Genomic DNA, 15,404 nt, shown 5'->3' on the forward strand with positions numbered 1-15,404 from the left:
CTGGGAGGCCGGCCCATGTGTATATCCCAAATCTCCCACCACGGCCAAGTGGATACAAATCCTATGCGGGCATAGACCTAGGGAAAAATAAAATGCATAAGAGGGGACGCAGTGCATAAACCGCCAAACTGCAGGAGGCCAGAGTGAAAGTGGAATAGTTACTACCAGTATCAGCATATTCCTATCACTGCACATAATGTCAGAAAGTGCGGAAGAAGAGTGCATAAAAATTCCTTAAAGGGACCAAATACCAATACGTCACCAAAGGTATGTGGGGGAAGGTGGAGGGAGGGAACCAACTAGTCTAACTAGCAGTATACATCAACAGATACTTGAACAATGCGGTCCAGAAATATAATACACAAAAAATGCATAGCCATATGTATAAAGTTACCCACACCTAGAAGTGGGCATACCGACCAGACCGACCTCAGTAGGGCTCCAGGAAGCAACTCAACTCATTCTTTTCCTTAAGACCTAAACTCCCCAATGCATTTGCCTCAGTAATACATTTTTTGCTTCCCTCTGCAACAATATTTTTTCTCTATTCCCACCTCTGTGGGGAGTTTTCACACAACACAGACCCACAATCTTCATTGCCGAGATGTCGCCTCCATGAGCATCATTAAAATGCTCAATCACCCTTGGACAACCATGTCCAGAATCAATCGATCTCTTATGCTCCTGGAACCTCTCCCTCATCAGCCTGGTCGGCATGCCCACATAAAATCTACCACATGTGCAATAGAGTGCATACACAACAAACCCTGTACTACAGGTAATAAAGTCCTTGATTTTAAAGAATTTTCCACCTAATACAATATTCTTACGTCTCTCAGTAAAGGAACAAGTAGAGCAGTGTCCACATGGAAAATCCCACTTGGTACATATCCTGATAACCATGTTGTCTGTTTTTTTCTTTTTAAACTCACTTGCTGTAACTATGTCCCCAATCATGTACATCTCCTGAAGGAGACCACTGGTGGAACACACACCTTATCTTTGAAGAACAGGTCATCTTTCAACATAGTCCAGTTTTTATTAATAGTTTCCTTGACCTTCCCTGCCATTGGTGAAAAATCAAAAGTAAAAAATGGTCTGCTTGGGGAGTCTTTCCTCTGATATTTCTCTGCTTCCAATTCCTTGATTTCATCCGAGCCTTTTGTAATGCGTCATCTACAATTTTAACAGGATAGCCTCTCTGGATAAAACGATCCTTCAATTCATTTGCCTGATCTAAAAAATCTTCCTCTCTTGTTATTTTGCCTCAATCTCATAAATTGACTAAACGGTATTGATTTCCTAGTGTGGTGAGGATCATAGCTATTCCAATGGAGTACTTCATTTGTTGCAGTTTCTTTACAAAATCCTTTCGTAAAGTAGCCCTGAGGTGTTAATCCCAACACCACATCCAGAAATGGTACCTCCTTCCCTCCCCATTCACTTGTGAATTGCATATTGTTTGTAAATACAACAGAAAAGCATCAAATTCATCCCTGGTGGATGACCACATGACCAGGACGTCTTCTATATACCTGGACCACACCCTAATCGAGGAGCGGAATGGATTGGTCTCGCTCAGGACATAACGCCTCTCCCATTCAGATAGGTACAAATTAGCGACCGTGGGGGCCACACACGTCCCCATTGCTGTCCCAGATATCTGTCGATACCAAGTACCCTCAAACTGGAAAGCGTTATGTTCAAGAACGAATTGCAGACCTCCACATACAAATGCAACCAAATCTTCACGCCAATCCGCCCGCTGCATAAGGTCCCTCATCGTCCGGACCCCCATCACCTGAGGGATACGGCTGTATAAACTTACCACATCGATACTGGCCACCGACCAACTTTTGTCATGTGGCCAATCATCGATTATCTCCAACAGATCCATAGTATCCCTCAGCAGCGATGGTACGCCGGACAACAGGGGCCTAAGGGTGTGGTCCAGGTATCGGGACAGAGGCTCCGTCAGAGACCCCCGTCCCGACACAATCGGCCTGCCCGGAAGCTCCACCAGGGATTTGTGTATCTTGGGAAGGAAGTACCATACTGGAGAAATAGGAAACAAAGGAAGTAGCACCTTCACCCATAGATTTAGAGATAACATGCTGCTCTACCCCTACTCTTAAAAGGGATCTCAACTGTCGCTGGTAGGTCAGGGTTGGACTTGAATTCAATTTAACGTAACAATTAGTGTCACTTAATTGGCGATATGCCTCCTTTTTATAATATTTTACACTCATAATAACAATGTTCCCACCCTTGTCCGCTTTTTTTTACGATCAAGTCCTCCCGTGACCCAAGCCAGGACAGAGCCCTCATTTCAATAGATGTAAGATTAGATCTCTCTTCTGGGTAAATCAGGGCTTTCATTTCCCTCAACACAGTTTGTTGGAAAATATCCAAGGAAGACCCTGCAGTAACTGGAAATGGTCTAACAGATTTACAAGGTTTAAAATCTTTGCTGTACTTCCTCATATACTCAATACTCTTACAAGATCCTCCAGGACTTGTAGACATTGCAAATCTTGAGTACTTGACAGTTCAGGGGGTATAAACCCCAAGTTCCCAATACTGGACTCTCAATCATGTTCCCATCTCTCTCCTGTTGACTGTTTCATAGCAAAGAATTTGTCAATACTTAAGCGTCTTATGGCCATATATAGATCAACCTCGAATCTGAAATACTCAAATTGCTGAACGATTGCAAAGCTCAAACCTTTTTTCAGGGTCTGCAAACACTCATCTGGTATCTCTGAACCGCTTATATTCACAATCTGTAGTTCTTCCCTTATTACATTATCAGTTCCTAGTTCTGTATCTGTGGTATCCCCTTCCAGGTAACCTGTCTCTTTTCTCCGCCTCCTCCTTCACCTACCTCCCCTCCTTCTCCTTCTAAAGGGTTCCTGGAGCCCTACTGAGGTCGGTCTGCCCACTGGTAGGTGTGGGTAGCTTTATACATATGGCTATGCATTTTTTGTGTATTATATTTCTGGACCGCATTGTTCAAGTATCTGTTGATGTATACTGCTAGTTAGACTAGTTGGTTCCCTCCTTCCCCCTTCCCCCACATACCTTTGGTGACGTATTGGTATTTGGTCCCTTTAAGGAATTTTTATGCACACTTCTTCCGCACTTTCTGACATTATGTGCAGTGATAGGAATATGCGGATACTGGTAGTAACCATTCCACTTTCACTCTGGCCTCCTGCAGTTTGGCGGTTTATGCACTGCGCCCCCTCTTATGCATTTTATTTTTCCCTAGGTCTATGCCCGCATAGGTTTTGTATCCACTTGGCCGTGGTGGGAGATTTGGGATATACACATGGGCCGGCCTCCCAGTGTTTTGCTCGTGAATGGAGAGCGGGGATTGGCCGTCCCATGTCCCGCCCACCTTAGTGTCTGCCACGAGTGGTTTGCTAAAGTATCATGCGGGCAAGAGAGTAACCATCTGATTGGGTGGAGGGGACGCTGTGCATGATGGGAGGGGATGCTGTGCATGATGGGAGGGGCGGTTGGTGACGTCAGACGCATCGGCTCTATACAACATTGAGCAATACAATGGCGCAGTCACCGGCCTCCCTGCACCCTCCGTGATGCCTCTGAGGAAACAACTTACGTTGTGAAACAGCTGTAAGGTAGGGGGGAGCGCTTCCCATCGGGGGCCTCCTCTGGCTAATCCATCTGCCTGAAATAAACTTTTATGGTATATATACATTGGTGCCCGCCCTCTTCTCTGTCTTAAGTTACACAGACTTTACCATGTCTGTCAGCGGCATAATGGTGAGGACCTAACAGACTACTTAGGGCTGGAAGAAGCCACAGGTAAGTAAAAGACAACTTATTCATTTGTTGCAGGTCTATGCAGAAGCACTGGTTCACAGCAAACAGTAAAACAACGTCCGTGTTTTTTTTTCTTTTACCTTTATATCCAGGACGTCCAATCTTGACAAACTTTTTCACCTCAACTTTTACTTTCTCAGGTGCTGGCTGTGCAGGAGCTTCTTTAGCTTCCTTTGCTGCTCGGCGAGCCCTAAAAACAAGGCGTTTGAGAGACAACATATATGATAGCAGAAACCCACTCTACACAGAAGCAACATTTTACATTTTCATGGATGCGGTTAAGCTTTTTTTTTTTTTATGAAAATGCATTAAAAGTGCTCTGAGGTATAAAATAAATTTTGTATTTCACTTTAAAAAAAAAAAAAAAAAAAAAGGTCAGAATAGAGGCACCAGTTACCAAAACCTTTAAAATGTTTAGACAAAGATAAATGGAAGTTTCACTCACAGCACCGCTGTAACATTATTGTGAAGCGCATGAAAGAAGCGAAGGGAGAGTTGATTCGAAATTGCAACAGAGGGAGGCAAACTCCAAACCCAGCCCAGCCAATGACAGTGGAGAAGATCACAGTTAAATAAAGAAAAGCAGAGTTAGTACCTGCTAACGATGTTTTCAACAATCCTTCAGGGCAAAGGTGAGACGTAGCTCCTCCCAGGAACAGGAACAGACAGCACTTCCCCTATAAAAAAATCACATGGTTAGTCCACCCTCAGTGCGTTTAGCCAAGTACCCCACAGGTGAACATTCCACTACCCATAACCGTGCAACTATCAGACACAGACAATTAACACCCGGGTGGGATCGTTGCCCTGAAGGATTGTTGAAAACATCGTTAGCAGGTACTAACTCTGCTTTTTCCCCACAATCCTTCAGGGCAAAGGTGAGACGATTAACAAGTAATACAACCTCAGGGTGGGACCAATGCTTGGAGAACGTTTCTACCAACCGCCTGGTCGTGTGCAGACATTGCATCAATTCGGTAATGACAGATGAACGTAGAAAAGCTTGACCACGTTGCTGCTTTACATATTTGCTCAGGCGAAGCCCCTGCATTATTAGCCCAAGAAGCTGCCATAGCTCTAGAAAAGTGAGCTTTAAATGAAGCCGGAGCCTCACTTCCCATAACTCTGAAAGCTTCTATAATAGCTAACCTAATCCAATTAGCTATAGTAGATTTAGAAGCTATCTGACCTACAGTTTTCCCTGAAATAAAACAGATAAGGAATCGGTCTTCCAGACATCTGCAGCTCTGTTCAAGTATTCCAGAACACATCTTCTAACATCTAATGAGTGAAAAAATCCTCTCTTTTCCACAACTTGGATTCACAGAGGGTAGGCAAAATAATATCCTGCGACCTGTGAAACCTAGACATAACTTTTGGACAAAACTTTGGATCCGTCTGTAATACTAACCTATCCTGAAAATAAGGACTTTTCATAGACAAGGCCTGTAGCTCACTAACCCTTCTGGCTGTAGTGATGGCTACTAAAAATACCATCTTTAATGTAAGAAATTTAAAAGAACTGTCCCCTAGCGGCTCAAAAGGACCTTTGGACAGCCCCTCTAATACTAACGATAAATCCCAAGGAGAAACGTATGGCTTGTAAACTGGCAGTTTCCTAGATAGAGCCTTCCGAAATCTCAGTATTGGAGAGGAAGACAAGGGGATACCTGAAAAAGCAGATAAGGTAGCAATCTGCACCTTAAGCGTACTCACAAATATTTTTATCCCAACCGTCCTGGAGAAACCAGGACTGCTGGGACTGACAAGCTATCAAACTTAGAGCCAGATAACCAAAGATGGAAAGTCTTCCAGTATTTCAGATAGATCCTCCTAGTAACTTCCTTACAGCTAGTAACAAATGTAGAGGCTGCCTTCTCAGATACTCCCAACTTTTTGAGTAAGGCTAATTTAAGATCCAGACTAACAGATTCAATCTTCCTGGATGCGGATGCCACAGGTTCCCTTGTAGCAGTAGATCCGGCCTGCAAGGAAGTCTCCAAGGGTCTTCTGATGCTAACCTGAGAGCTGAAAACCAGCTCCTTCTCGGTCACCAAGGTGCTATCAAAATCATCCAATTTTGACAACCTCTCCATTTGCTGATGACCGCGGGAATCAAATTGAGAGGAGGAAATGCATACAGAAGTGGAAAGTTCTACTCTTGAATGAATGCATTCACCCCCCTGCTTTGATCTCTTGGATTGAGAGAGAAAAAAGTCTGAATCTGGGTATTGTCTTCTGTTGCAAACAGATCGATTGACGGTGTTCCCCATCGTTTTATGATGTCTGCGAAAACACCTCCTTGTTTAGAGACCATTCTGATGACAGAATCCTGCTTCTGTTCAGTTTGTCTGCATGTATATTGAGTGTTCCCTTGAGATGAACAGCTCTCAAGGATGACACATTCTTTTCTGCCCAAGACAAGATGTCCTCCGCTTCCTCCTGCAACAACAGGAATCGCGTGCCTCTGTTTGTTGATAAACGCTACTGCCGTAACGTTGTTCGACTGGATCAGAACATTGGACTGCAACAGTATCGATTGCACCTGAAATAAAGCCAGCCTTACTACTGTTAATTACTTTCAATTGGATAACCTTTGAGACTGATTTTGTCCATTTCCCCTGAAAGGCTCTGTGAGCTATATGAGCTCCTCAGCCCCGGGCGCTTGCATCCGTAGTTATTACGTTGTCTACAGGCCCCTTCCAAGGCCTGCCCTTCATAAGGTAGGATTCCTCCAACCACCGTTGCAGAGACACACAGTTTGAGGGATTTTGACTTTGAAATCTAATGTTTGTGGACGACCGTCCCAATTTTCTAGGAGGAACCTCTGTATCTTCCTGATATGCGCTAATGCCCAGGGAACTGCCACCATCGTGGATGACATTAACCCAAACACCGACAAAATCGTTCTTAGGGAAACTTTGTCTTCCCTTTGTAATGATTTCACTGCCAAACTTATCTTCAGAATCTTCTTGGGAGGAAGGAAAATCATCTGTTTTACTGAATCCACTAGCATGCCAAGAAACTGAGTTCTCTGACTTGAAATTAGAGAGGACTTCTCCAGGTTGATGATCCAACCTAGGGATCGGAGATGTTCCGATACCAGATTCAAATGGATCTTCAGCTGTTCTGCTGAACTTCCTAGAATAAGCAAGTCGTCTAAATACGGAATGATTAAAATCGATTGTTCCCTTAACGGAATTAATGCTTCTCCCAGAATTTTTGTGAACATTCTTGGGGCAGAAGTGATCCCAAACAGGAGGCAAACAAACTGGTAGTGTTCTACCATCCCATTTATTCTCACTGCAAAACTTAAGAATTTTTGTGATTTTTGGTGAATCGGCATATGCCAATATGCATCTCTTAGATCCAGAGATGCCATAAAGACCTCTGGAAACAATAACTCCCTTACTGATTCCATCCGAAAATTTTTCATAAACCGACTCAGGTTTGTTAGGTGCAGAATCAGGCACAGGATGAATTCCATTACCTTGTACAGCTCCACGGAATATGTTGGCGCTTTATAAATCAATAATAATAATAATAATTCTGTCTTAGCATGTTCTGCAATATGCTCAAAATCTCTGGAACCAGAGTGGGATCTCTTAGGGCCTTTGAGATCACAAATCTTGATGGTGGAGGAAGGGCAAACTATTTGGAAACCAAACATTGTCTGGCGAATAAATGGATTTTTTGACACTTTTGCCCACCTAAGAGAAAGTATCTTAGCCTTCCCCCCACCGCCTGACACGAGTCATTGGGATTCTGACTGGGACTCTAGAGCTTTAGACTTAAAGCCCCCTTTCCTGGACTTGTCAAAAGTCCATCTCCTGCCTTTACTTTGATCCTTAGAGGCATCCTTTTGATCACTCCTTGGCTTACGAAAAATATTGTTACCACAGTCTTCTGTTTCTTAAGCAAAACTTTATTTTTATTCAATGTTTTTTCCAAAGCTGAATCCAGTTCTGGACCAAACAACATTTCACCTGAAAAAGGGACACCACACAGCCTGTTTTTGGATGAGATATTACCATCCCATATTTTAAGCCACAAGGCTCTAATAGAAACAGAGCAATGGACCTGGCAGTAAACCTAATTGCTTCAGCAGAAGCATCTGATAAATATGCAGCAGTTTAAATGAAAATAGCAATAGAATTAAACAATTGCAAAACAGGTGCACCAGCCAGTATGTTAGCTTTGAGCTGATTAATCCACAGCTCCAAAGTTGTGGCCACACATGTAGAGGTAAAAGCCGGCCTAAACATAGCCGCACTAGCCTCCCAAGACCTTTTCAAATAAACATCCACCTTTTAATTAAGTGGATCCTTCAGCTTTGTATAATTGATTATGAATAAACAAAACAGCTACCACATCCTCAATACAGAATTTAAACTTTGAAACAGATTCAGATTCTATTTCTCTAGTGTCTGAAACTATCAACTTCAGTCACAGATACTCCAGATACAGCAACCTGAGAAGTGGATGGATTAGCATTCAATAATGAGGACTTAATTGATTCCAATGAAGCATTAATCACCTCTCTAAAGGATTCAATGTATCCTGAACAGAGTGACTCGGCTCCTCCCCTACAACCCTCTGTATGCACAACTGACAGAGTTTTTGCATAGAGCAACATAAAAATTGCACAAAGGGCATGTTTTATCATTAGGAGGATGCCTATGCTTATCTGCAGCAGCAGCAGATTTAGCAGAAGCCTTAGTATTGGCATAAACAACAACACAACAAGGCATGTAACTCTGCTCACACATATAGCACAATCAGCCCAGAAAGAGAAACCATTATCTCACCTTTTGGGCGGCCTGGTTGCTCTCAATCCTCTCAGCGTCTGACATGCTTCCAGCTGACACATCCAGCGCAAGACAAACTCTCTCTGAGCAACAGTGCTACAGGCCCGCGCAGCTTCCCCTTGAAACATACCTGGCCTGCCGCGAATGGATGAGTGGCGGCCCGGAAGCTGCAGAGAGAGTAATGAGCCGGCACTACAAATTGTTACTTTCGGCATACCCGCCGGAAAGTACGCATCCGGACGCGGCCAAGCGTCCTAATGGCCGCAATGCGCTCCACGCTGCACATGGCCGCCGGCTTACCTCCGTCCTGCTCACTCCGCCGCAAGGCCGCCAAGGGGAACCCACACCTTCCACTCTTGCTCTCCCTGGAAGCGGGAGAGAAAGGTAGGCAAACCCCAGGAAAGCTCCAGCCTGGGGCGCATGGCCAGACTGCCTCAGTACCACAGTCTCAGCCACCCAGAGAGATCCACCTGCAGCCCAGCACACAGGCTTCACCCAAAGGGGAGATGCCGACCTGCCTGGACGCAGGAACAAACAGCACTGAGGGTGGACTAACCATGTGATTTTTTTATAGGGGAAGTGCTGTCTGTTCCTGTTCCTGGGAGGAGCTACGTCTCACCTTTGCCCTGAAGGATTGTGGGGAAAAGCGTCCCTTTACCTCCCAATGCTTGGCAATGTATATTTTTTAAAACATAATAGAATTAAGATGTGATAGAAGCATGAAACGTCATTAAAATCTATTAAATATTAAAGGGACGACTGTAGGGGGGGGGGGGGGGGGAAATTGAACTTACCCGAGGCTTCTAATGTTCCTCTGCAGACGTCCTGTGCCCAAGCAGCCACTCACCGATGCTCCGGCCCCGCCTCCGGTTCACTTCTGGAATTTCCGACTTTAAAGTCCACTGTGCCTGCGCGGCCACACCCTCATTCCCGCTGACGTCACCAAGATTGCATTGTGCAGGCCCAGTACGGTCTGCACAGTACACTCCTAGTGACGTCAGCAAAAGCGAGGACACAGCCGCGCAGGCGCAGCGGTTTTCAGACTTTAAAGTCGTAAATTCCAGAAGTGAACCGGAGGCGGGGCCGGAGCATTGGAGAGTGGCTGCACGGGCACATGACATCTGTGGGGGACTATTAGAAGCCCCGGGTAAATTCAACTTTTTTTGCCCCCTACATTCGTCCTTTAAGGACATGTTGACAGATGTCTGGCCATTTTATCAATCGTATATATTTATTAGACATGTCCATTATTTGTCACATTGAGTGAAAGGGGAATGCCATGGACAGAAGCGGGACTTGTGTGACAGTTCCATAGCTTTGTACTGAAATGACCAGTACAAAGCTAGCAGAGGTGCGATAGATATTAATTAAGATTTCTGCTCAAATCTGATAGCGGAACAAGGTGCTACAAAGATAAGATTGATTGAGAAAATTGATCACACTTATGGTGCCCATACATGGTACAATAAAAACGTTTGATCTTCCTGTTTATTTGACCAAAACGAATGAATCGAAAATAATCTTTTTTCGATCAAGAAGAACGAATGATTATACAGTTCTAACGTTGGAAAAATCTTAATACTCTAATAGAATAATCGATCTAAATTATCTATTAGAAAAAAAAAAAAGGAAAAAATTGTACCATGTATGGACACCATTAGAGTCTGGAACACATCCTGTAGTATGTGCCTCACTTTAGGCTGGAAGGGACATCACAGCTGGAAAGCTTGTACAGCCCCCGCATTTTCACTGGCCTTTGTTTAGGATTAACCTTTGACTATCATTTTTTGTCATTATAACAAAATACTTTTATGTATAAATTGAATTCCAATCAATGTAAATCAATAAAAAGTAGAACATATATAAAATACTATTGTGAATTTACAGTGCAGTGTTCTTTTAACATGAGAGCATTGTTGAGCTCTACTTGCTGATTTTAGCATTTCCTTTAATTAGTACCACAGAATGGTCTATTGTCAGATTGTTAGCTCTAGTGGTTCCAGGGGCAATATCTCTGCACTGGTGTTCCCAGGCCTGCACCTGCACCAGTTATGATGAGGTTCCTCCTCTCCCAGCTGCATTGTTATCTCATATACATTATAAAGAATGCAATAGAAGTTTTGGACAACAGAGATGAGTGGCATATAGCCAGGACTAAAAATAGAAACATCTCATCCTTTGAGTAAAACAAGAAGCGACCAGACATCACACGTCACCGAAATATCTCTTTTGTGCAGCTTGACCTTTTGAGATCCGTTTCGGTCTACTTACAAATTGGTCTGATGTTTCTTTCCTTGTGTGTGGGCCAGATAACTACCCTAAGAACAAAGAGGAAGAACACGATAATCAAGCAAATATTAGTTCAATTATTGCAAGATTTCAGTAGAACACACAATATCAATGTTTATTCAATAACACATTAAATGGGTAATTTTGTAGAGATCATCTGTAGCAGATGCACAGCCATCAGCAGCTACTGTACATTTGATAACATGACTGCTAATTGAAGTTCTGATTTTACAGCTACACCAAAATTAATGGCATGTCTGTAGAATACAGTTCTCCTGGACTGCAATTTATTTAGAATACCAAAAAGAGGTAAACAGTTGTTACTGGAACCTAGGATAGAAAAATGGCTTACATTTTATAAAGCAGTAAGCTACATAAATGATTTTTAGCACACTATGCTATACCTCACAGGAAGGACCCGTAATTATTAGCTAAGTAGGTAATGGAGAGAAGGGAAAGGGCCTTTACCTCAGAAAGCTGAAACTGAGGTTATTTTTTTTTTTTTTACAGTTGATGTGATGTACTGATAACTCATCTACAAATATAAGAGCACTGGCTGCTGCTATTAGAGGCACATTTATAAATAAGCATGCCCAAATGTAGTGCAGACTTTTCTTTACTTCAGAGAATTAAGGAGTAGATTTACTCTTAACCAAGGCTGTGGAGTTGGTACAAAAATCATCTGACTCCAACTGCTCAGTTTATGAAACCACCGACTCCAGGTACCCAAAATTGCTCCGACGTCTAATTTTTTTACCAAAGCTATGGATTTGGTACAAAAATCATCCGACGCTTCAGTTTATTGAAACCACCGACTCAGACTCCACAGCCCTGCTCTAAACAACGCGCAAAGTTTTATACATGGCAAGTATTTAAAGTACCCGTGTGACTACTGGCAGGATATATTCAGTGGCTCTTTACTGCCAACAGTGAGGTAGTTTCTTCCATAGCACATATCATTTAACCCACACACCATCTCCCATAGCTGAGATTAACTCTTTGTAGCCAGTACTGCAAGTACATCTCTGGCGTCCATTTTGGCTCTGTGTTTAATATAAGCATTTGACCCCAAAAAAGTCATGTACACCTCTCAAGATCCTGCTATGCCTGCAAAAAGAAACCGTTTTCACTGCTCTTTTATTTACCTTTTTTATAAACACACTGATAATAAGGCGAGATGAACTAGACAGTGCATATCAGCTCTGTGCGCACAGTGAAAGAATGTCTGATGCCCTAACTATCTCACGAGGAGAAGAATTGAATAGGGCAGGAGTTGCAAACATAGCAAGCTAGGTAATTAAAATTGTTCATGTGGAACATTCTTTGCTAATTATCATACATTATGAATAAACCAAAAACACCCCTACAAGCCTGAAGGGCTTTAGCTAGGAAAAGACACACAAGAGGAGTGGCAGGTCTAATACAAGTCTGTTCACATACAGATCATGAATTTGTGGTGAAAAATAAGCAAGACTAATATGTCTGACTAGATTCAGTGTGAGGAATAAATGCAAAGTGGGGTTTAGCTCACCTCATTGTTATGAAGAGTAAGACACAGCTTGCATTCATAGGAGCCCAGGTGATTCTTCATAAAATAGGGGTCCTGAAAAACAAAATCAGCCACAATCATTTTACACATATTTGACATAATTCTACAAAACTGCAGTTTCTAAGATTCATCGACAGGGAAAGACACCTACTACATATATTTTCATGAGAAAGTCTGAAAGCATCTGAAAGTCATATTAGATCATTTTTACCTTCTGGTGATATATTTCAGAACCTTGCTAAAGTTTCCTCTTATCTACTGATTCATGACTCTAATCAACTTCAGAAAAGGAAATGCTGAACACTTTAAGAGAACCAGAGACGAAGCACCCTCATGTATTTTACGGCATCTATCAGTGGGAACATGTCAGTAAACACCTACCCTGCTTTTACTTTCATCCTTCTCTGCTCAATCTACCTGTTATCAGTTCTGATAAGAATCCCCGACTGAGCATTCAGTCTAGGTTTGACCTGGAATCATTATAGCTGAGTCAGTCTTCTGTGAAGTCTTTTCAAACCCAAGACCGCCCCCTCCTGGCTAAGATTTCCTGCTTTGCATACTTAGAGCTCTGAGGACATGGGAGGGGCTGCTCTGCTGAGAAATAAGCTATAAAACAACAGACAAGTGTGGCTGTTGTGTGATCTGTGTGCACTGTGCAGTCATTTGTGCGGTTTCAATCCTATGAGTGGCTAGCCCCTGATGAGTCCTTGGTGACGAAACGCGTAGGGCGGAGCCAGTACGCCTGACGCAGGTCACGTGACGATACACGGAAGTCCGGAAAGACCTAGCAGCCGACAGAGCGGGACGCCGCGAACGGTATTGCAGAGCACACAACGCTAGAGCCTGAGGGACTTGCCGATATGACATGCTAACCATCCTACTGGGATCTTGTAAGTGGCAGGAGTGCGCGAGAGGCGCAGTGTGTTGCTAATTTGCACAGTTGTATTGCGCGATGAGTTTTTTTCTATGTTTTATTAAAGGCCAATTTTAATGGAAAGTGGATGTGATCACTGATGTTCCTGAGTGATATACATATGGAAAAGCGAGATTACCACCTGTAAGTTGGTGGATAGCATCTGGTGAGCCTTTTGTGAATATCAAGGTGGTGGGCACTGTGTGCAAACACCTGTATCACGTGCACGGGGAATATAGAACGTTGTAACCTGATGCCTAAACAGTATTACGCTATGTGAGGTGTTTTATTTAGGTTGATTGTGGATGAGAGCGCGGCGGAGTGCAAGGCACCATAAGAACTATTCTATCAACAGGAGATACTGCAGCGCACCGTCTAGGATTTGATTGTGATCATTCAAATATATTAACGTTAAGGAGGTTTAATTTTGCGGACAGCGCAGCATTCATTGTTGTTTGATTGTCAATCCTATGAGAGACACTTCTTACGGGCAGCCACACAGCATACCAGAATAATAAAGTTGAAAGCACACAGATGAAAGGCTGCAGCAGCAGCCCTGCTTGTCTATAGTTTCATAGAGCCTAGACAGCACATCCAGAACAACTCATAACCCGGAAGCAGAAGGGATATGAGCCGCTGGCCATATTGGATTTTTCCTGGAGCAATAATAGATGAAAAAAACACTCAAAAAGGCACACCAGAGCGGCGAAATTATCAGGTAGAGCATTTATTCTTTACAAGCTATCGATTGATATGTTTATATTGTGTGAAACATTCATCTCTGGTTCCCTTTAACCTGCCTGGCGTTCTATTAAGATCGCCAGGCAGGCTGCGGGAGGGTTTTTTTTTAATAAAAAAAAAACTATTTCATGCAGCCAACTGAAAGTTGGCTGCATGAAAGCCCACTAGAGGGCGCTCCGGAGGCGATCTTCCGATCGCCTCCGGCGCCCAGAATAAACAAGGAAGGCCGCAATGAGCGGCCTTCCTTGTTTTGCTTATATCGTCGCCATAGCGACGAGCGGAGTGACGTCATCGACGTCAGCCGACGTCGTGACGTCAGCCGCCTCCGATCCAGCCCTTAGCGCTGGCCGGAACTTTTTGTTCCGGCTGCGCAGGGCTCAGGCGGCTAGGGGGGCCCTCTTTCGCCGCTGCTCGCGGCGAATCGCCGCAGAGCGGCGGCGATCAGGCAGCACACGCGGCTGGCAAAGTGCCGGCTGCGTGTGCTGCTTTTTATTTCAGCCAAATCGGCCCAGCAGGGCCTGAGCGGCAGCCTCCGGCGGTACTGGACGAGCTGAGCTCGTCCAGACCGCCCAGCAGGTTAAACGTCCTTCTAAAAAAATGAAATGTCTTTCTATAAAGCATTCCAAATAAAATTTCAGCAGAAAAAAATAACCCATGAAAATGCGGATCAGTTCATTTCGGTGCGCGGCTCAGAGAGCCAAGCGCCAAACTGGGTGCAGTCGTAGCAGCAATGCTATGATGCGCACCCCGCATAGCGGCAATTCGGGGCTCTGGCGGCTGCCAGACCCCGACTTACATCTCCCTCCGAGTTGCAACAACTCAGAGGGGGAATAGTATTTAAAACCGCATCAGAGTTTAGCGGCAGTGGGGAAAGCAGTCATTCGGCTCTTCCCGTGCCGAACTGAGCGGCGCCGACATAACATGCACCTTGAGAATGTCATTTAAAGGAAAGATGCAAGGTGATTAAAAAAACAAAAATCTACTTACCCGTGGCTTCTTCCAGCCCCTGGCAGCCCATCTGTCCCTCGCCGTAGCTCCGCTCCCAGCCAGCGGCCCAGGGGTCCCTTTGGTGCAGATGCTGACAGGCATCTACTGCCTGCGCGAGAGCCGCTCGCGCTGATGTCATCTGAAGTGTTCTGTGCAGGCACATAACTACTGCGCAGTACACTCAAGACCAGGCGAGGTCATCATCTGCACTAGAGGGGACCCTGGGCCACCGGCTGGGAGCGGAGCTGCGGCGAGGGACAGATCAGGG

The 15,404-nt window shown here is 44.2% G+C and overlaps 1 protein-coding gene across 1 annotated transcript in view; it reads right to left on the minus strand.

Annotated features, from left to right (window-relative positions):
- SF3A2 (splicing factor 3a subunit 2) overlaps nt 1–15,404 on the minus strand; it is a 41,936-nt gene that overhangs the window by 13,355 nt on the left and 13,177 nt on the right. The window contains exons 3-5 of the mRNA XM_068233965.1: nt 12,478–12,549; nt 10,929–10,975; nt 3,930–4,039 (exon numbers count right to left, since the gene is read on the minus strand). Of these exons, the coding sequence (XP_068090066.1) occupies nt 3,930–4,039; nt 10,929–10,975; nt 12,478–12,549 (229 nt within the window). The remainder of the gene's footprint in view (nt 1–3,929; nt 4,040–10,928; nt 10,976–12,477; nt 12,550–15,404) is intronic.

The sequence above is a fragment of the Hyperolius riggenbachi genome, chromosome 1 (assembly GCF_040937935.1).
Source record: "Hyperolius riggenbachi isolate aHypRig1 chromosome 1, aHypRig1.pri, whole genome shotgun sequence".
Taxonomy (NCBI): Eukaryota; Metazoa; Chordata; class Amphibia; order Anura; family Hyperoliidae; genus Hyperolius; species Hyperolius riggenbachi.